The sequence below is a fragment of the Chlorocebus sabaeus genome, chromosome 25 (assembly GCF_047675955.1).
Source record: "Chlorocebus sabaeus isolate Y175 chromosome 25, mChlSab1.0.hap1, whole genome shotgun sequence".
Taxonomy (NCBI): Eukaryota; Metazoa; Chordata; class Mammalia; order Primates; family Cercopithecidae; genus Chlorocebus; species Chlorocebus sabaeus.
The window spans coordinates 16,642,364-16,664,949 of record NC_132928.1 but is presented as its reverse complement, the minus strand read 5'-3'; the positions used below and the strand labels follow the sequence as shown (position 1 = coordinate 16,664,949).

Below are 22,586 nucleotides of genomic sequence, written 5' to 3'. Positions count from 1 at the left end.
CCTAGTGGTTTGAACTTCAATGAGATTGGCCTGTTAACTCTATAGCATAATCATGAATTTAAATTTTAAACTAAAAGCAGAAAATCCAGGATGGACCTTCTTACATGTTTTTAAAAATAATAATTTTTAAGAAGTAGTTTTTGGCCAGGCATGATGGCTCATGCTGGTAATCCCAGCACTTGGGTTGGCCGAGGTATGTGGATCACTTGATGTCAGGAGTTTGAGACCAGCCTGGTGAACACGGTGAAACCCCATCTCTACTAAAAATACAAAAATTAGCTGGGCATGATGGCACACACCTGTAATCCCAGCTACTCGGGTGGCTGAGGCAGGAGAATCGCTTGAACCTAGAAGGCAGAGGTTGCAGTGAGCCAAGATTGTACCACTGCACTCCAGCCTGGGCAACAGAGTGAGACTATCTCAAAAAAAAGAAAGAAAGAAAAGTAGTTCTCAAATAGAGAAACTCAGTCTTCTTTTGTGAGTTCTCATTGAGTGTTTTAGGCCATTTGTGAACTATAGTTATACTGGTGTAAGCATGTGGGAAATGCTATCAGCAATACCTTTCTTTGACACTGCAAGCTGGCATCTGTTTTGACGACTCAGTCAAAACTAGACATTAAGGAACTCACCTTAACCAGTTCTGACATCTAAGAAAATTCTCTCTCTCCAGCTCTTTTGGGATAGCTGACAGGTATTCATCCTGACACTGTAGGTTTGACTGCAGACATCAACACACTTGGTTTTCTTCAGAGTTTTCTGACAGTTCATTCTTTGTTTCTTGTGTTAACACCATTTACGTGAACACCAGCACTCCCTATTTCTGTCTTACTTGCCTCCAGAAATCACTCACTGCTATTCTCTGTTTCACATTTTTTGGGGATACAAACCCTGGTACATAAATGTTTTACAAGTTATAGCAGATTAAGTCCTGACCTAAACTATTTTTACCAGGATTAGTTCTTTTTTTTTTTTTTTTTTTTTTTTAGTAGAAATTGCTCATCACCAAAGTTGAACATTTAATCTAATAAATTCCTATATACCTATGTCCTATGTATGCCATCATCCAGCTTCAACAGTTATCAACATTTTGCCATTCTTGCTTCATCTATTTCCTCCATTTTTTTCCTGGAATGTATTTTTTTGAGGCAGAGTTTCACTCTTGTTGCCCAGACTGGAGTGCAGTGGTGTGATCTCAGCTCATTGTATCCTCCACCTCCCAGGTTCAAGCAATTCTCCTGCCTCAGCCTTCCGAGTAGCTGGGATTACAGGTGCCCGCAACCACACCTGGCTAATTTTTCATATTTTTAGTAGAGATGGGGTTTCACCATGTTGGCCAGGCTGGTCTCAAACACCTGACCTCAGGTGATCTGCCCGCCTTGGCCTCCGAAAGTGCTGGGATTACAGGCGTGAGCCACCACGCCCAGCCTTTCCTAGAATATTTTAAAGCAAATCCCAGATGCCGTATCATCTCATCCTTACATATTAATACTTTTGCATGACATAGTTTGTTTTCTTAATTTTGCTGGTTACCTCCTTGTTTAGGTTAAACCTAAAATTCCTAATTAGATATAGAGAAAATATAGTGGCTTATTGTTAAATAGTAGAGCAAATTAATTTCTTTTGCCTGTCATTTAAGGTGGCTTTTTTCTTTTTTTTTTTTGAGACGGAGTCTCGCTCTGTCGCCAAGCTGGAGGACAGTAGCATAATCTCGGCTCACTGCAACCTCTACCTCTCAGGTTCAAACAATTCTCCTGCCTCAGCCTCCCTAGTAGCTGAGATTACAGGCGCATGCCACCATGCCCGGCTAATGTTTGTATTTTTAGTAGAGGCGGGGTTTCACCATGTTGATCAGGCTGGTCTCAAACTCCTGACCTCGTGATCTGCCCACCTTTGCCTCCCAAAATACTGGGATTACAGGTGTGAGCCACTGCATCTGGCCTGGCTTTTTGTTATCACTCTTTTATCACTCACTTTCCCAATACAAAATTCTCTTTCAGCCACACTTATAACCAACCCCCTGTCACAGACATATACAAGCACCCACACACATGCACACACACACAGACACATCTCCACATGCATATACACTGTTAATTCTAGTCTCTGTAATTTTGTGCCAATATTTCTTTTATCGGAAATGTGCTTCTTTTTTCTGTAAGCAATCCTGCAAGAGCTAGCTTAATCTTTGCCTCACTTATTGTTCATTTTGGTGTTCATTCTTTTATTTATTTATTCCATCAATAACTATCAAATACCAACTAAATGTATAGTAGTGCTCTAGATGTTTTGTGGCTAGAAAGAGGCATGATATATGATTTCTGCCCATAGGAAATTGATCATCTAACTGGGGAGATAATATAAACATCTGAAAAGAAAGCAACAATATAGTCGGTATTTATCAAAAGGATAACAACACAAGATAAGTTGTATGGCAAGTGCATGCCAAAGGCCTTCATTGAGACCTATCATTGAGAAAGGATAAATGAAGGGAAGTCCTGGGGATGGCAGGGAGAGTCTCACAGAAGGGAGTGGTTGAGCTGGGCCTTGAAGAGTGGGTTGGATTTGAATAGACAAAGGGGAGGAAGAAAATAGCACCAGTGAGGGTGTTAGATTGTGCCTTCAGTGAACACTCAGGTATCTGTGAAGTTTTGGTGTCTTTGTACCACATCGCTTAATACTTACTGGGGCTGGGCACAGTGGCTCACGCCTGTAATCCTAACACTTTGGGAGGCCAAGGTGGGTGGATCACTTGAGGCCAGTTCAAGACCAGCCTGGCTAACATGGCAAAACCCCGTGTCTACTGAAAATACAAAAATTAGCTGGGCATGGTGGTGTGCACCTGTAGTTCCAGCTACTCGGGAGGCTGAGGCAGGAGAATCACTTGAACCCGGGAGGCAGAGGTTGCAGTATGCTGAGATCGTGCCACTGCATTCCAGCCTGGGTGACGGATCAAGACTCCATCTGAGAAAAAAACAAAAAAACAAAAACCTTGACTATACATAAATGATTAAGTTAATTGCAATCTCGGTTTTGTTGGTTTCTCACTCTGTCACCCAGGCTGGAGTGCAGTGGCGTGATCTTGGCTCACTGCAACCTCCACTTCCCGGGTTCAAGCAGTTCTTTTGCCTCAGCTTCCCGAGTAGCTGGGACTACAGGCAAGTGCCACCACACTTGGCTAATTTTTGTGTTTTTAGTAGAGATGGGGTTTTGCTATGTTAGCCAGGTTGGTCTCGAATTCCTGACCTCAGACATCATCTAGGTATTAAGCCTAGCATCCATTAGCTATTATTCCTGATGCTCTTCCTCTCCCAAACCCAAAATGTCTCAATGTTTGTTGTTTCCACCCTTGTGCACCATGTGTCCATCATTCCGCTCCCACTTATAGGTGAGAACGTGTTGTATTTGGTTTTCTGTTATTGCCTTAGTTTGCTGAGAATAACTGCTTCCAGCTCCATCCGTGTCCCTGCAAAGGACATGATCTCATTTCTTTTTTTTTTTTTTTGAGACAGAGTTTCACTCTTATTGCCCAGGCTGGAGTGCACACAATCACGGCTCACTGCAACCTCCGCCCCCCAGGTTCAGGTGATTCTCCTGCCTCAGCCTCCCGAGTAGCTGGAATTACAGGCATGTGCCAACATGTCCGGCTAATTTTTGTATTTTTAGTAGAGACAGGGTTTCACTATGGTGGTCAGGCTGGTCTCGAACTCCTGATCTCAGGTGATCCACCTGCCTCAGCCTCCCAAAGTGTCAGGATTACAGGCATGAGCCACCGCACCCGGCCTGATCTCATTTCTTTTTGGCTGTATAGTATTCCATGGTGTAAACATACTACGTTTTCTTTATCCAGTCTATTATTGATGGGCATTTGGGTTGATTCCATGTCTTTGCTATTGTGAATACTGCTGCAGTAAACATACATGTACATATATCTTTATAACAGAATGATTTATGTTCCTTTGGGTATATACCCAGTAATGGGATTGATGGGTCAAATGGTATTTCTGCTTCTATATCTTGGGAATTGTCACACTGTCTTCTACAGTGGTTGAATTAATTTATACTCCTTCCAGCAGTGTAAAAGTGTTCTTTTTTCTCCACAGCCTCGCCAGCATCTGTTGTTTCTTGACATTTTAATAATCGCCATTCTGACTGGCATGAAATGGTATCTCATTGTGGTTTTGATTTGCATTTCGGTAATTACCAGGGATGTTGAGCTTTTTTTCATGTTTGGCCACATGAATGTCTTTTGACAAGTGTTTGTTCATGTCCTTTGCCCACTTTTTAATGAGGTTGTCTTTTTCTTGTAAATTTAAATTCCTGTAGACTCTGGATATTAGACCTTTGTCAGATGGATAAATTGCAAAAATTTTCTCCCATTCTGTAAGTCGTCTGTTCACTCTGATGATAGTTTTTGTTTTGTTCTGTTTTTTGCTGTGCAGAGGCTCTTCAGTTTAATTAGGTGCCAACAAATGAACTTTCTGAACCTGATAAAGCTTATCTACAAAGACCCTATAGCAAGTATTATACTAAAGGCAAACATTAGAGCCATTCTCCTTAAGAATCAGTAAGAAGTATCCTTAAGGATATTTACTGTCGTCACTTCCGTTCAACATCTAACTGGAGGTCCTGGCTGGCTCAGTAACACAAGAAAAAAGAAATAAAAGGCATATGAAACAGAAAACAGATGTTATTGCTCATACTATAATTATGCATATCAGAGGTCAGCAAACCGTGACCCATGAGCCAAATCTGGCCATTGCCTGTTTTTATATTAAAGTTTTGTTTGTCTACGTATTGTCTATAGCTGCTTTTGAACTACTAGGGCAGAGTTGAGTAGTTACATTAGTTACATTAGAGACCATATGTCCTACAAAGCTAACAAAGGTTTGCTACCTGGTGCTTTACAGAAAATGTTTGGTGATCATCCATCTATTAAAATAATAGGAAAGAACCTAGAGACAGCTATTAAAACTAGTAAGAATGAGTTAGCAAAGTTACTAAATAGCTGACAATGTGAAAATATCAATTGCATTCCTATGTATTTATAAGTATTGTATTCCTATGAAAGATATCTTTTATAATAGCAACTAAAACTGTAAAGATATCTTAGAATAAATATACGAAAAGAACTTCATAGAGAAAATTATAAAACATTGAAAGGTATAAAAGGAGACCCACATCCTAGGCAATGTAGCAAAACCTCATCTCTACAAAAAATACAAAAATTATCCAGACACGGTGGCCTGTGCCTCTAGTCCCAGCTACTTGTGGGGCTGAGGTAGGAGAATCGTTTGAGCCCAGGAGATGAAGGATGCAGTGAGCTATGTTTGTGCTGCTGCACTCCAGCCTGGGCGACAGAGCGAGACTCCGTCTCAAAAAAAAAAAGAAATATATTTCCACAATTGTCACATAATATTCCATGTCACTTCATGAACTGGTAAATGACACATTTTAGTATTCTCTTTATTATTGTAGATATCATGATTTAACATCATCTTTATTATTGTAGGTATCATGACTGGTGCCTTTTATTCAGTCTCAACATTATTAAATCAAATGATATTGACATATTTTGAGGTAAGCTTCTGCTTGTGTCAGATTGCATGCCTGGCCAATAATTTTTCTTTAGCAATATAACTGTCGTTAGCAGGGTCATGAGATTAAGGATTATGACATTGTTGCTATCAAATATTTACATTTGTTTTAATTGAGAATATATTTGTTAAAAAATGAAATTTCCACAACTTTAGAGATCTGATTGGCTTTTATTATCGATTCCTTTATTGGACAGCATCCCATCTAAAGATTTAGAAAAGTACTGATGAGCTGAGCAGAGGAGATGGGCTTTATAGACAGAAAAAGACTGAAGAAAGCAGAAACAAGGAGCAAAGAGCAGATTCGTTGTTACAAAGTTACTTTCCTTATAGGATTAAAACAAAGGGGACTGGGCCCCATCTGACAGGTTGCTTATGAATCTCTTTTTTTTTGGAAAAGTGGCCCATTTTAAATTTCAGTTTGATTATGTGGCACCTAGCACTAGTGACACTGTTCTGTGTGGTCTGGTCTATTGGGTCTAGTGTGGGAGCTCACTCCAAAACAATGGCCTCCTATCATTTTAATTTAACATATTTAATCCAGTTTATAAAACACACAGTATGGCCAGGCGTGGTGGCTCACACCTGTAAACCCAGCACTTTGGGAGACCGAGGAGGATCACCTGAGGTCGGAAGTTTGAGACCAGCCTGACCAACATGGAGAAACCCCGTCTCTACTAAAAATACAAAATTAGCTGGGCGTGGTGGCGCATGCCTGTAATCCCAGCTATTCGGGAGGCTGAGTCAGGAGAAACGCTTGAGCCTGGGAGGTGGAGGTGGCGGTGAGCCGAGATCGTGCCATTGCATTCCAGCCTGGGCAGTAAGAGGGAATCCCTGTCTCAAAAAACACAAAAAACACGCCAGACGCTGTGGCCCACACCTGTAATCCCAGCCAAGATAGCACCACTGCACTCCAGCCTAGCGACAGAGTGAGACTCCACCTCAAAAAAACAAACAAAAAAAACCACACAATATGGAAAGCAGAAGTTACTATCCCTGTGATGATACCTAAGTTTATTTTTAGGAAATAATATGATTGGTTATATGGAAAAAGACAAAACATTTTAAGGGAACTCAGCATAAATATAGATAAATAAATATCAAGTTCCGATTGACGTGTCTTTGCTTTTGAAAGGGTAAAGCAGTTGTATTATGTAAAAGCTATCAATTAACCTCCTTTTGAGATATCTATACAGTGTCATACCTTGCTTAGTGACAGGGATACCTTCTGAGAAATTCACTAGGCAGTTTCATTGTTGTGAATATAATACAGTGTACTTCATTGTTGTGTGAGTATAATACAGTGTATTAGGCAAACCTAATGGTGTAGCCTACTACATACCTAGGCTATGTGGTATAGCCTGTTGCTCCTAGGTTACAAACCTGTATAGCATGTTACTTTACTGAATATTGTAGGCAGTTGTAATACAATGGTAAGTATTGTGTATCTAAATATATCTAAACAGAGAAGGTAGAATAAAAATATGGTATTATAATCTTACGGGATCACTACTATATATATGAGTCAGTGTTGAGCTAGATGTCATCATGAACACATGACTATCTATACTTAAGAATCCTCACAAAAATCATTGTACTTCTAACCATAGAGGATTAAGGAAATTTTTCCTTTTTTATTTCTTCTATTATTTTAGGCTTCTTTTCTTGTTTTAAAATGTAATGCTTATGTATATTCTTTACCTGCCCTCCCCTCCCACCCTAACACGTGTACTAAATCTTCCTACTGTGTGCTTAGTTTTATCTAATTATTTTCATTGACTATGAAAAGGTGTGGGAATGTGAAGAATCTGAATTAGTTAATCCATTTATTTGATCAACTTCTTATGCAAATTGTTTTCAGGGAGACGAAGTCAATGCTGGAAGGATTGGGCTAACACTAGTAGTAGCTGGAATGGTGGGCTCTGTTCTTTGTGGCTTATGGCTGGATTATACCAAAACATACAAGTAAGTGAAAGTAAATACATGTATGGTGTGTAACCAAAGGTATTTTGGTTTTAAAAGACAATTTGCTTTTTATTTTAAGAAATTTAAAACATGTTATTACTTAGATATGGATTCTAAACACTAGTAGGTTCTCTTCATTTAAGTGTTTCAATACTCTATGTATTGTATTATTTTATTGGTCACATTTATTTCAATTTTGAGAACTTGGATACCTTATGAATCCCTTCTTTCTAACAATACTCATACCTACCACTTCAGAAGGAATTATTTCTATTCTAAAAAGAGCCATTTCTGAGAAATATTTGACTTTTGATAGACTTTGTCTTTTTTTTTTTTTTTTTGAGGTGGGGTCTCACTCTGTCACCCGGGCTGGAATGCAGTGGTACCATCTTGGCTCACTGCAACTTCTGCTTTCCAGGCTCAAGTGATTCTCCCACCTCAGCCTCCTGAGTAGCTGTGACCACAGGTGTGCACCACCACACTCAGCTAATTTTTTGACTTTTTGGAGACAGGGTTTCACCATGTTGCCCAGGCTGGTTTTGAACTCCTGAGGTCAGGCAGTCCACCCGCCTCAGCCTCCCAAAGTGCTGGGATTACAGGCAGGAGCCACCATGCCCGGCCTATCTGGTTCTTTTCTTATGTTGTGGGCTTAAATACAAAAACAAAAATAATTATTTCCGATCAAAAAATTATCGTTGAGCATAAGGCTTTATTTTGCTAAAAACTTTTTGGCTAAAGTACCCCCAGACTATAGTACCAGTTAACTGTAATATAATGCATAATGTGAAAGTGCTGGCTTGATACAATGTCTTACGCCTGTAATCCCAGCACTTTGGGAGGCCAAGGTGGGTAGATTGCTTAAGGCCAGGAGTTGGAGACCAGCCTGGGCTACATGGCAAAACTCCATCTCTAATGAAGATACAAAAAGTAGCTGAGTGTGGTGACGGGCATCTATAATACTAGCTACTCAGGAGGCTAAGGAAGGAAGATTGCTTGAACCCAGGAGGCAGAGGTTGCAGTGAGCTGAGATAGCATGCCACTGGACTTCAGCCTGGGTGACAGAGCAAGACACTGTCTAAAAAAAAAAAAAAGAAAGAAAGAAAGAATATATTCTGTTAATTGTACATTATGTGGAGCCACCAAAATGCTAATACCAAAGAAAATAAATGATACCAACTGGGAGACTAAGAAAGGGTTTCAGAGGCAGCATATTTTGCTTTGGGAGTTAAAAGAATCACCACATTCTTTAACAGGCCAAAACTTCCCCCTGTACTTGGAAATGAATGAATGAAACTATTAATGAATAAATGAATGAAATATGGAACTGTGTCCCGTGCACCTTTCAAGGCTCAAGATATATTTGATATTATTAGTCTAAACCCTACCAAAAATATCTCTAATCTTGAAATTCTCCAAGATAATTTTTCCATAATTTAAGACAACACTTACCTTAGCTTCATTATTGTAAACTGATAGCTTAGAGTGAAACCTACTTGATTTATAGATGAAGGAAGCGTATGTAAAGGATTAAATTCCTTAAGTTTTTCATCCATTATACATTTAGAAAACTTGATCGGCATAGACGTGTGTTCTTTGCCACTGTGGCTTTCTTCTCAGGGTAACTGCCATTCATTCGCCAAACTCCTGTTATGTGCATCTCTCTTAGATGAAAATTATGGCAAGCAGTATGTGATCCCTGTTGTTAACATGTTTGTGGTCTAAATGGAGCAAATAAGGCATTCACATGTGAAAAGTTAAATAATATAACAAACTAAAATAGATGTCATCAGTTTTATAGTACCAAAATGACAAAGGAATTTGGAAGAAAGAGAGACCCTTATAAGCTGGTGTGGTTCCAGAAGGCATTTGGAAGAGGTAGAATTTGATCCGAATCTTGAAATGTGAATAGGGAACTATCCCATTTGGTGGCATAAAAATGATTTTATTCATAAAAAAGTATCCCCGTCTGAGCATTCGATACGGTGTGGTTTTGTTTCCTGATGCTGCTGAATCTTAAGTTAAAAATGCTTTAAAATTTATGCTTTGGTGGATACATTTTCCATAGACAAGAAGCGGTAAAATTTGAAAACAAAGATTCTTTACTGAACAAATGAGAGTGGTGATTTTTATATGTCTAGGAGAATTAGACGAAATACTAACAACTTTGTTGTTTTTGTTTTAGACAGACTACTCTGATAGTTTATATTTTGTCTTTTATTGGAATGGTTATCTTTACTTTCACATTGGACCTTGGATACATTATCATCGTGTTTGTTACTGGAGGGGTGCTTGGGTAAGTATCAGATGTGTTTAGGAGGAGTGATAGCATGCTGTTATAATTCTGAAGTATTATTACTCTGGTCTCTAATTTTTTAAGTTCATCCAAAGGTTCTTCAATATTTTAAACTTTAAGGATTCATTCTATGCATATAAACATGTAATTCTTAAGAACTATTAAAATTCTTTAAAATTGGTTTTTGGTATACCATAGGTAAAAAAAATGGATAAGCCTTACTTAATCTGTGTAAGTTTATTTGGTTACAAAGACAGTTGACTTACAAAACTAGAAGTAAATTTTTCTCAGAAAAAAATTTGGTATTTGTTGCTTCCAGTTCTGTAACCTTGAGCTGATTGGTCAATAATAATAGTTCCTTACTTTGACATAGCAACTTCAAAATATTCACTTATTTGGTCATTAGAATAAGCCTGAGATGCAGAATGATTACATCAGTATGTGATTGTGACCTTCTGATAATTCTTTCTGTAATTCTGGATTTATTTTCCTAGCTTCTTCATGACTGGTTACCTCCCTTTGGGTTTTGAATTTGCTGTTGAAATCACTTACCCTGAATCTGAAGGTACTTCATCTGGTCTTCTTAATGCTTCTGCACAGGTAAACCTCTGATTTCTCTAAACCTGAGATGATTACTGTACCAGATATTCTAGTGAGTAATGAGTTTGACCATGGTTTTATTTGTTGTTGTTGTTGTTTTGTTTTTTGGTAATAGGGTCTTGCTCTGCTACCCAAGCTGGAGTGCAGTAGTGCAATCATGGCTCACTGCAGCTTCAAACTCCTAGGCTCAAGCAATCCTCCCTCCTCTGCCTCCAGAGTATTTGGGATGACAGGTGCACACCAGCATGCCCAGCTAAATGTTTTTTGTTATTTTTTGTAGAGAGGGGGTTTCACCTTGTTGTCCAGGCTGGTCTCGGACTCCTGGGCTCAAGCAATTTGCCTACCTCAACCTCCCAAAGTGCTAGGATTACAGGTGTGAGCCACTGTGCCCAGCCTGACCATGGTTTTTGTTTAATAATTCAACTTTTCAATGAATGTTTCTAGAAAACAAATCATATAAACAATAAGTTAAGAAAAGTTCTGGTGAAAACTTTATACTTGTTTTAAATAAGTAAACTTAATAACAAATTATTTTTCTTATTGTATTTTAGATATTTGGAATTTTGTTCACATTGGCTCAAGGAAAGCTCACATCAGATTATGGTCCTAAGGCAGGAAACATTTTTCTCTGTGTCTGGATGTTTATAGGCATCATTTTAACAGGTAAATTAGGGCGTTTGCCTGGCAAAAGGACTTGTGTCATGTGTTAATTTTCATGTATATTGCTTCTCAATAGCTTGGCAGAACTCAAGGGGAAAAAATGAGGGAAAAAGCAGGACATTATTTGTTTTCTTCTAAGGACATGAATCTATTCATTTTGCAGATTTCAAATTCAATATAGTTACTCTGCATAGCAAGCAAAACTGTTGTAAAAAGAGTAGTAAAGGCCTGGTGCGTTGGCTCATGCCTGTAATCCCAGCACTTTGGGAAGCAGAGGCGGGCAGATTACTTGAGGTGAGGAGTTTGAGACCAACCTGGCCAACATGGCAAAACCCCATCTCTACTAAAATTTGCCAGGTGTGGTAGCGCGCACCTGTAGTCCCCGCTACTTGGGAGGCTGAGGCAGGAAAATCGCTTGAACCCAGGAGACAGAGGTTGCAGTGAGTCAAGTTTGCACCAGTGCACTCTAGCCTGGGCAACAGTAAGACTCTGTCTCAAAAAAAAGAGTAGTGAAGACCTGGAGTTGGGAAGACCTGGCCTCAAATTGCGATTCTGCTGCTCACTGGGAGTGTGACTTTAGACAGGTTGCTTAACCTCTCACGTCCTCCTTTCCTCATTTATATAATAGAGCGTTAAAGCCTGCTTTATAGGGTTACCGTGAGGATTAATTGAAATGGTTCATGAAAAGTTCCTAGTGTCTGGCACCTGGGACATGCCTAACACGTGTTTCTACTGTTACAATGTGGTAGAGGTGGTAAGCAGTCAAGTGGTAGTGGTGGAAATAGTATGTGGAATCCTTAGCTAGTGCTTATACTTCTCAGGTATAGTCATCATAGACATGGGCAGGAAAGAAAATAGTGCTCAATCTCCAGAGAAAGAGAATGCCAAAGAATTTTTATCCATAGTTTGTCCATGCACATGGGTGTACAATAGATTTGGAAGCAAGACTTATGTTCAGAAGTATTTCCAGGTGCATGCTGGCTTGTAGTATTATTTTACTTTGTGAATTTCCTTCTGTATCCCTTTACCATCGTGAGGGACAGAAGCTTTGTATATTCAGGAGAGATTATAGTCAGCCCTTTGTGTATCCCGTGGGTTCTTCATCTGTGGATTCAACTGTGGGTTGAAATTAATTGGAAAAAAAATGGATGGTTGCATCTGCACTGAACATGTACAGACTTTTAAAATGTCATCATTCCCTAAACATTATAGTATAACAACTATTTACATTGTATTCGGTGTTAGTAATCTAGAGATGGTTTAAGTATGTAGGAGGATGTGTGTATGTTATATATAAATACTACCCAGGGGGGTCCAATCTTTTGCCTTCTCTGGACCACATTGGAACAAGAATTATCTTGGGCCACACATGAACTACTCTAATACTAATGATAGCTAATGAGCTAAAAAAAGAAATTGCAAAATAGCTCATAATGTTTTAAAAAAATTTATGAGTTTGTATTGGGCCACATTTAAAACTGTCCTGGGCCACATATGGCCTGCAGACCACAGGTTGAACAAACTTATACTACACCATTTCATATACAGGAATTGAGCATTCATGGATTTTGGTATCTGAGGCGGGTTCTTGGAATCAGTTCCTTGCAGATACCAAGAGAGATTGTGCTTCTTTGATCTGGTTATAACTTAGTTGGAGGACAGAATCTATCAGAAAGATGTGAATCAGAATTTCTTCTACTGTTTGTTGAATACCTGATCATTCTTTGTGAAACCTTCAATATGAAATCTCACCAGTGATAAAGATTTTGGATATACACAACTACCTAAGGTTGCTCACTCATTGTTTTATGAATGATAGGAACCTGAGCATTCATTCCTTAAGCTAAAGGAAAGTGAGTGTAGTCTGTTTCCTCAAAGAAAAACCATCTTATCACAAGGGAGTTTTTCCCCCTATCCAATTAGTAAAACGAAACATACAAAACTGTAAAATATGTAATATATTAACAATATATTAAATAAATATGTAATATTTAACTATTCTTTCATAAGTAATTCCATGTTGGTTCTTAATTTCTAGGCAAGTACTATATCTTATCTAAGACTATTACTATTGGCTGGACGTGGTGGCTCACGGTTATATTCCCAGCACTTTGGGAAGCTGAGACAGGCGGATCATTTGGGGTCAGGAGTTCGAGACCAGCCTGACCAACATAGTAAAACTTTGTGTCTACTAAAAATACAAAAAAATTCAGCCAGGTGTGGGGGCACACACCTGTAATCTCAGCTACCTGGGAGGCTGAGGCAGAAGAATTGCTTGAACCTGGGAGGCGAAGGTTGCAGTGAGTGAAGATCATACCACTGCACTCCAGCCTGCACAACAAGCGAGACTCTGTCTCAAAAAAAAAGTATTATTGTTATACCAAAGAAGGGAGCAGTTTTGTAATCCCCTTTCAAATTACTTTTACAAGAGATTCATGAATACTAATTCAAACAAATCAAGTCTTGAAAAATAAGAAGTGAGAATAAATCTTTAAAATTAGTTTTACATTAATGCTTTTACCATCTCAAATGCTAATGAATTTCTCTCATATGTTGAGTATTTTACTACAGAGCTTTATTATTATTGTATCTGTTATAGTCTTCTGCGATAGTGATCTTTGGTGTTACTATTGTAATTGTTTGGGGACATCATGAACTACACCCATAAAAGACAGCGAACTTAATAAAGGTTTTGTGTGTTCTGACTGCTCCACTGACCAGCCATTCCTATATCTCTCTTCCCCTTGTTGGGCTTCCCTGTTCTCTGAAACATGCAATATTGACATCGGGGTCCTGATTAATACCCCTGAATTAATATCCCTACAATGGCCTCTAAGTGTTTAAGCGAAAGGAAGAGTAGTAAATCTCTCATCTTAAATCAGAAGCTAAAAATGATTAAGCTTAGTGAGGAAGTCATGTCAAAAGCCCAGAAAGCCCAAAAGCTAGGCCTTTTGCACCAAACAATTAGCCAAGTTGCTAATGCAAAGGAAAAATTCTTAAGGGAAATTAAGAATGCTACTCCATTGAACACACAAATGATAAAGCACAACATCCTTATTGATATGGAGAAAGTTTGAGTGGTCTTGTTAGAAGATCATACCAGCCACAACATCCCCGGAAACTAAAGCCCAATCTAGAGCAAGGCCCTAACTGTCCAATTCTGTGAAAGCTGAAAGAGGTGAGAAAGTTGCAGAAGAAAAGCTGGAAGCTAGCAGAGGTCAGTTCATGAGGTAAGGAAAGAAGTTGTCTTCATAACATAAAAGTGCAAGGTGAAGCAGCAAGTGCTGATGTAGATACTGAAATAAATTATCCAGAAGATCTAGCTAAGATTGTTGATGAAGGTAGCTACAATAAACAATAAATTTTCCATGTAGATGAAACAGGCTTATATTGGAAGAAGATGCCATCTAGGACTGCCGTAGCTATAGAGGAGGAATCAATGTCTGGCTTCAAAGGACAAGCTGACTCTCCTGTGAGGGGTTGATGCAGCTGGTGACTTTAAATTGAAATCAATGCTTGTTGACCATTCTGAAAATCCTAGGGCCCATAAGAATTAGGCTAAATTTGCTCTGCCTAAGCTCTATCAATGGAACAATGAACCTGAAACCTGTAGTTGATAGTACATCTGTTAATAGCATGGTTTGCTGAATATTTAAAGCCCATTATTGAAGCCTGCTACTCAGAAAAACATTCCTTTCAAAATATTACTGCTCTTTGACCAGTTCACCTGTTTACCCAAGAGCTCTGATGAAGATGTACAAGGAGATCAACGTTGTTTTCATGCCTGGAAATACAGCATCCCTTCTGCAGCCCATAGATCAAGGAGTAATTTCAACTTTCAAGTCTTATTCTTTAAGAAATACATTTCAAAAGGCTGTAGCTGCCAGAAATAATTATTCCTCTCTTGGATCTGGGCAAAGTAAATTGAGAACTTTCTGGAAAGGATGAACCATCCTAGATGCCATTAAGAACATTCTTGATTCATGGGAGAAGGTCAAACTATTAACATTAACAGGAGTTTGGAGGAAGTTAATTCCCATTCTCATGGATGATTTTGAGGGGTTCAAGACTTCAGTGGAGGAAATAGCTGCAGATATGGTGGGAATAACAAGAGAACTGGAATTAGAAGTGGAATATGAAGAGGTAACTGAATTGCTGCATCTCATGGTAAAACTTGAACAAATGAAGGGTTGCTTCTTATGGATAAGCAAAGAAAGTGTTTTCGTGAGTTGGAATCTACTAGTAAAGATGCTGTAAATGTTGAAATGACAATAAAGGATTTAGAATATTATATAAACTTAGTTGATGAAGCAGTGGCAGGGTTTGAGAAGATTGACTCCTATTTTGAGGAAGTTTTGTGGGTAAAATGTTATCAAACAAGTATTGCACACAGAGAGATCTTTCGAGAAAGGAAGAGTTGATTAATATGGCAAACTTCGTCACTGTCTTACTTTAAGAAATTGTCACAGCCACTCCCACCTTTTAGCAACCACCACCCTGATCTGTCAGCAGCCATCAACATCAAGGCAAGACCCTCCACTAGCAAAAAGAGAACTTGCAGAAGGCTCGGATAATAATTAGCATTTTTTAGCAGTAAAGTGTTTTTTGTTTTGTTTTGTTTTAGATGGAGTTTCGCTCTTGTTGCCCAGGCTGGAGTGGAATAGCGCCATCCCGGCTCACTGCAACTTCTGCCTCCTGGGTTCAAGTGATTCTCCTGCCTCAGCCTCCTGAATAGCTGGGATTACAGATGCCCACCACCATACCGGCTAATTTTTGTATTTTTAGTAGAGATGGGGGTTTCACTATGTTGGTTAGACTGGTCTCGAACTCCTGACCTCAGGTGATCCTCCTGCCTCGGCCTCCCAAAGTGCTAGGATTACAGACATGAGCCACCGTGCCTGGCCAGTAGTGTTTTTAAATTAAGGCATGTAGATTGATTTTTTTTAGACATAATGCTATTGCAAACTTTAAATACACTACAGTATAGTATAAACATAACTTTTTATGCACTGGAAAACCAAAAAATTTGTGCAGTTTCGTGATCTCGGCTCACTGCAAACTGCATCTCCCAGGTTCAAGCAATTCTCCTGCCTCAGCCTCCCTAGTTGTTGGGACTACAGGCGCGTGCCGCCATGTCCGGCTAACTTTTTGTTTTTACTAGAGATGGGGTTTCGCTGTGTTAGCCAGGATGGTTTCAATCTCCTGACCTTGTGATCCACCCACCTCGGCCTCCCAAAGTGCTGGGATTACAGGCGTGAGCCACCGTGCCCAGCAATATTCACTCTTGTGGTGATCTGTAGCTGAACCCACAATATCTCTGAGATATACCTGCATTCCCTTCTGCCTAGAATGTCTTCCTCTCCTCTTGTCTGCTTGACAAGTTATTACTCAGTTTTTTCCAGTATCAAGTATGTCTTCTCTGGAAAGCCTTCTCTAATTTCCTTTGGCTGACGACATAGACTTTTTGCTCCCACTTCCCCACCATACCTTGCAATTATCATACACTGTTATACTTGTTTACATGTCAAAGTTTCCCTAGATGGGAGAGTCCTTTCATAAAAAGAATTACTTTTTATTTTTGTATCATTGGTTGCTAGCATTCCCGTGTTTGTTCGATAATGAATGACTTACTAATTGTTAACAACTTCAGAGAGGTACTATTATTTTTCAGGCTATTGGGATGCTATTAAATATCATGACACTACAGTGTATTAAATTTGACAATACCAAGAAAGACTTTGAGCTGCTTTTTAAAAAAACTTCACAAAACAGTTTATAGTAACTCCATTGATGCCTCTCTGTTTCAGCATTAATCAAGTCGGATCTGCGAAGACACAACATAAATATAGGAATTACAAATGTTGATGTTAAAGCTGTAAGTAATGAATATTTTTATGATTATACTGTTGAGAAGTATGTATAGAATAAATGTGAAACCATGTTTTTTTATTTAGCTATTTTTCCCCCGAGTCAACTGTTGATCTGTTATAATAGGATATGCCAGATGCTATACATTTTTAATCTTCTGATTATTTTTATAGGTACCAGCTGACAGTCCCACAGACCAAGAATCAAAAACGGTTATGTTGTCCAAGCAGTCAGAATCAGCAATTTGAAGAGAAAGGAAAAGTTACTATCCTGTAGTAATTGGGGACAATGTGATCATCCTTGGAGAGATATATGAGCACCAAGACTGGGTTTGTATGTGGTGGGAGAATAGACACACTTACTTGAAAATTACCATATGAACTCTAAATGCGTAATTATTATTTTGCTTAATTGTTAATTTAAGGGAAATTTTCTTAAAATTCTTCTGTTTACATCATGTTAACACTGTTGTTTATCTAATCAGTATCCAGTTTTTAGTCTTATATTGTATCTGAAAGTAAGCTTCTTGACATTTACTTTTTAAAAGTCGATGTTTTTCTTTTTTGTAGAAAATGGAAGCTTAGAAGACTTTTTAAAGTGATAATATGGAGTGTTCAGTCCCCATAAGATATAATAGTTCATGCAGTTTATATATTAAAATATCCAGTGGAACTAAATGTACAATATATTCCTAATTGGCTGCCTTTTCACTGTGCTGACCAACTGTTCAAGCCACTTCATATGAGTACAACATACCAACATGACACTACTCACCCACAAAGGACAGCATTGGGATCAGGCTTTCAGATGACCTCTACGATTTTTCCCATTTATTGTACTCTTGTTACAAAGTACTTCTTGGCCGGGCGCGGTGGCTCAAGCCTGTAATCCCAGCACTTTGGGAGGCGGAGGTGGGCGGATCACGAGGTCAGGAGATCCAGACCATCCTGGCTCACACGGTGAAACCCCGTCTCTACTAAAAAAAAAATACAAAAAGACTAGCCGGGCGAGGTGGCGGGCGCCTGTAGTCCCAGCTACTCGGGAGGCTGAGGCAGGAGAATCGCGTGAACCCGGGAGGCGGAGTTTGCAGTGAGCTGAGATCCGGTCACTGCACTCCAGCCTGGGCGACAGAACGAGACTCCGTCTCAAAAAAAAAAACAAAGTACTTCTTAACACATGCAGTCAATGGCTACAAAAACTATTCTGTGTACAGATTCTACCCAGACTTTGGTCTTAGAATTATGTTCTCATTAAGGAGCCTGGTTGTAGGCTCGTTCTGTCTTGAGTTCTTTTCTGTGCTGCCTTTCTATCATGGATAAATGCTAACACTGTATTTTTTTCATTCCAACTTGAGATAGAGTAGTTTTGTACCCATTGCCTTTTTTAAATTTTAAACTCTCTTCTTTTTTTTTTCCTGATGTGTAACTTTCTAATAAGACAATTTCATCATATATGTTACTGGCTATTTCATGATTTCTTGTATCACATCCTATATTTTGCTTTGAAGACTCCTGAAATAAGGAAATCTGTAATAACTTCAGATAGCCTACATGTCTCCATTTAGTGGAGATCTCTTGAATGCTGTTTGAATTCTGCACTATCATTTTTATGACCATTCTCCTTTGAGGAATACTTTTCCCAGGTACATGCTCCATCAGTGTGCCAGGGAGTGGATTCTTTTCTTCACTGCAGCGTCATCACACTGTTGGAGTTGTCTGCTCTTTTACATGCTCAGGTAGGGAAAATAGGACCAAATATATTTCCACAGTGCCTACCACTGTGTCATGTTTACAGTGAGAGGCTCAGTATTGTTGATGTCCTGACTCTGAGCTCATGGGGGGTATCTTTATAGTAATGACATTTGATCAGCCATAGAATTTACATTATGTTCATATGCACCCAAAAAAGCTAGTCAGGTAATGAATACCCTTGAAGTGAATAGCAGTTTTGATTTAGGCAGTGTGTTAGGCCATCCTTGCATTGTTATAAAGAAATACTTGGGCCAGGCGTGGTGGCTCATGCGTATAATTCCAGCACTTTGGGAGACCGAAGCGGGTGGATCACCTGAGGTCAGGAGTTCAAGACCAGCCTGGCCAACATGGTAAAACCCCATCTCTACTAAAAAAATAAATAAATAAAATAAAATAAAATAAACCAGGCGCTGTGGCTGTGGCTCATGCCTGTAATCCCAGCACTTTAGGAAGCTGAGGCAGGTGGATCACAAGGTCAGGAGTTCAAAACCAGCCTGGCCAAGATGGTAAAACCCTGTCTCTACTAAAAATACAAAAATTAGCCAGGTGCAGTGGCAGGCGCCTGTAATCCCAGCTGCTCAGGAGGCTGAAGCAGGAGAATCACTTGAATGCGGGTGGCGGAGGTTGCAGTGAGCTGAAATCATGCCACTGCACTCCAGCCTGGGAGATAAAGTGAGACTGTCTCAAATAAATAAATAATACCTGAGGTTGAGGACGAGCACGATGGCTTACACCTATAATCCCAGCACTTTGGGAGGCTGAGGTGGGTGGATTACTTGAGGTCAGGAGTTGAAGACCAGTCTGGCCAACATGGTGAAACCCCATCTCTACTAAAAATACACACACACACACAAATTAGCCGGGCATGGTGGCACACGCCTGTAGTCCCACCTTCTCGAGAAGCTGAGGCATGAGAATTGCCTGAACCTGGAAGGCGGAGGCTACAGTGAGCTGGGATTGCACTTCTGCATTCCAGCCTGGGTGACAGAGCAAGACTCTGTTTTAGGAAAAAAAGAACAGAAATACTTTAGACTGTGTAATTTACAAATAAAAAAGGTTTAAGTGGCTTACGGTTCTGCAGGCTGTGTAAGCGTGGCACCAGTGTCTGCTCGGCTTCTGGGGAGCCCTCAGGGAGATTTACTCATGGTGGAAGGCTAAGTGGGAGCAGAGATGTCACGGCGAAGCAGGAGCAAGAGAGCAGGGAGGTGCCATACACCTTCAAACAACCAGATTTTGTGAAAACTCACTCACTACTGCAAGAATAGCACCAAGCCATGAGGTATTCACTCCCAGGACCCAAACACCTTCCATTAGGGCCACCCTGCAACACTGAGGATTACATTTCAACATGAGATTGGAGGGACAAGTATCCCAACTTTATCAGGCAGAATATATGCATTGATATATATTGAAATTATAGCATTCTTTATAATCAACTTACTGTAAATTATGTAGAATCTGACCCTGGGGAATGTGTTACCTTAAGAATTTGACTAAGAATCAGGAACTCTGTGTCCATGTCCTGGATGTGTTTCTGTACGTTCCTATAACTCTGGACAAGTCATTAAACCTCTCTGGGCAGCATTTTCCTCATCCATGAAATGGATGTGTTCAGTTTGATCTCAAAGATCTTTTCAAAATATTAAATGCTATTAATCATGGAATAGACCAAATTATTATATCACAGGAACTTGAATCCAGCCAGAGAAAAATTCCCTGGACAACAGTCAGTTGAGGGTAACTCAAGCAGAGTATGTCCAATCATTACTTCTTTTGATATTTACGTTACAGGTAAAAAACAGCCAAAAATATATTTTAAGGTCTCTCCCCAAATAATTGTTTTTGTTTTTAAACTATCAGTGTTGTTTAAACTAATCATGTACTTGTTGAGTTCCTGAGGTTTTAAACAAATTACAAATGAAATTTAGAATACTTTATTTCTGAAAAGCATATACATATATGTTTGTGTATTTTTCCTTGTTAGAAAGGAGGTGAAATATGTGACAGAATGCAAAATGAATTGATAATTTTTCTGTATTTTGAGTGAAAGTTGTCTGTAATATGTCAAACAAGAATGTTATAAATCTACAGTAATATGTGACTTAATGACAGCTATATTCTGAGAAATTTGTCGTTAGGTGATTTCATCATTGTGTGAACATCATGAAGTGTACTTACACAAACCTAGGTGGTAGAGCCTACTACACACCTAGGCTATATGGCAAAACCTGTCACTTCTAGGCTACAAACCTGTACAGCATGTTCATGTATTGAATACCGTAGGCAATTGTAACACAGTGGTATTTGTGTAATCTAAACACAGAACAGATAATACATTGTGCTACAATGTAACAATGGCTGTGGCATAACTAGGTGATAGGAATTTTTCAGCTCCATTATAATCTTATAGGATCTCTGTCATATGTGGTCCATTGTTGAGCGAAACATCATTATGTGGCGCATGACTGTATGTCATATTTTCGGAAAATGGAATAGGTAATCATCACTTGTGTGAATTTTAATCAAATGATTTAGGAAAGAAACTGGATGTTTTAAAAGCTGTAGCATTTATTATAAATGTCACAAATACAGCTCTTGCCTATTGAGAATGTTGGAGAGATGTCTTTAAAAAATGTTTATATGTAAAAATGTGTCTGTATGCAATAGCTCAAAAAATGCCTGTGTCGTAAGTCATTACTCATGTTCTAATTTTTGCTCTTTGTACTGTTTATCTGTATGCTTGTTCTTCAATATTTCAGACTCAAAATAAATTTATTTTTTTATGTTAATTTGCTATGACTTTTTGAAAAATTCTGATGCTTAGGTACACATGGGGAGTTTAAAGGGATTACAAAATTTCAGAATGGGAATGAGGGAATGAGGTAGTGCATGGAACATAAAATAGGGAAACAAAGTCTACCAGGGTCAGGGCTAAAATAGATACTAAAATATTTTATTCCTTTAAAAGTAACTTTAGGCCGGGTGCGGTGGCTCAAGCCTGTAATCCCAGCACTTTGGGAGGCCGAGACGGGTGGATCACGAGGTCAGGAGATCGAGACCATCCTGGCTAACCTGGTGAAACCCCGTCTCTACTAAAAAATACAAAAAACTAGCTGGGCGCGGTGGCGAGCGCCTGTAGTCCCAGCTACTCGGGAGGCTGAGGCAGGAGAATGGCATAAACCCGGGAGGCGGAGCTTGCAGTGAGCTGAGATCCGGCCACTGCACTCCAGCCTGGGCGACAGAGCGAGACTCCGCCTCAAAAAAAAAAAAATAACTTTAGAGAGTGATGTTAGCACGATGGCAGAATAGGAGCTTTGTATCATCATTCTTCCACAGAAGCATTGATTTTTACCAGTACTTTCAGATGATAGTTCTTTTGTAGGAATCCAGAAGTCCAATGTAGAAGTTCCAGCACACCCTTGGAGTAGAAATATCTGAGAATAAATGCATTAAAGAAAGGAAAAAGAACATTTTCACTTTATCTGCATCACTCCTCCTTGAAGTTGGCACAGCTTAGTGGCAAGAGAGCCTCCCCTCAGTCCACGATTTCTCCCATAGGAGAAGGTGATAGCATAGTGAGTGAGTGCTCAGCCCCTGGCTGTGTGGGATGCTGCCTAAGAACCCTACCTCTTTCTTGCCCCAATTAAAATACTGAGGTGATTGGCATAGCTAAGTGTTGGGAAAGGCTGGGAGGAGGGAAGAAAGGCTCTGAAACCTGCTTAGCACTCCACAGACTCCATCAGGAAGCGTACACACCAGCCACTGGGATACCTTGCATATGGACCTCCCATATGACCCATGGCCACCCCAAATGCTCTGTGCACCTCACCCCCATCTCCCTGAGGCTGGCTTCCC

The 22,586-nt window shown here is 39.5% G+C and overlaps 1 protein-coding gene across 1 annotated transcript in view; it reads left to right on the top strand.

Annotated features, from left to right (window-relative positions):
* Positions 1-21,520, top strand: part of FLVCR1 (FLVCR choline and heme transporter 1) — a 35,976-nt gene extending 14,456 nt beyond the window's left edge. Inside the window, exons 4-10 of the mRNA XM_007988489.3 lie at positions 5,510-5,577; positions 7,456-7,559; positions 9,742-9,852; positions 10,347-10,452; positions 11,004-11,115; positions 16,920-16,987; positions 17,154-21,520. Of these exons, the coding sequence (XP_007986680.1) occupies positions 5,510-5,577; positions 7,456-7,559; positions 9,742-9,852; positions 10,347-10,452; positions 11,004-11,115; positions 16,920-16,987; positions 17,154-17,228 (644 nt within the window). The 3' untranslated portion in view covers positions 17,229-21,520. The remainder of the gene's footprint in view (positions 1-5,509; positions 5,578-7,455; positions 7,560-9,741; positions 9,853-10,346; positions 10,453-11,003; positions 11,116-16,919; positions 16,988-17,153) is intronic.
* The last annotated feature ends 1,066 nt before the right edge of the window (positions 21,521-22,586 follow it).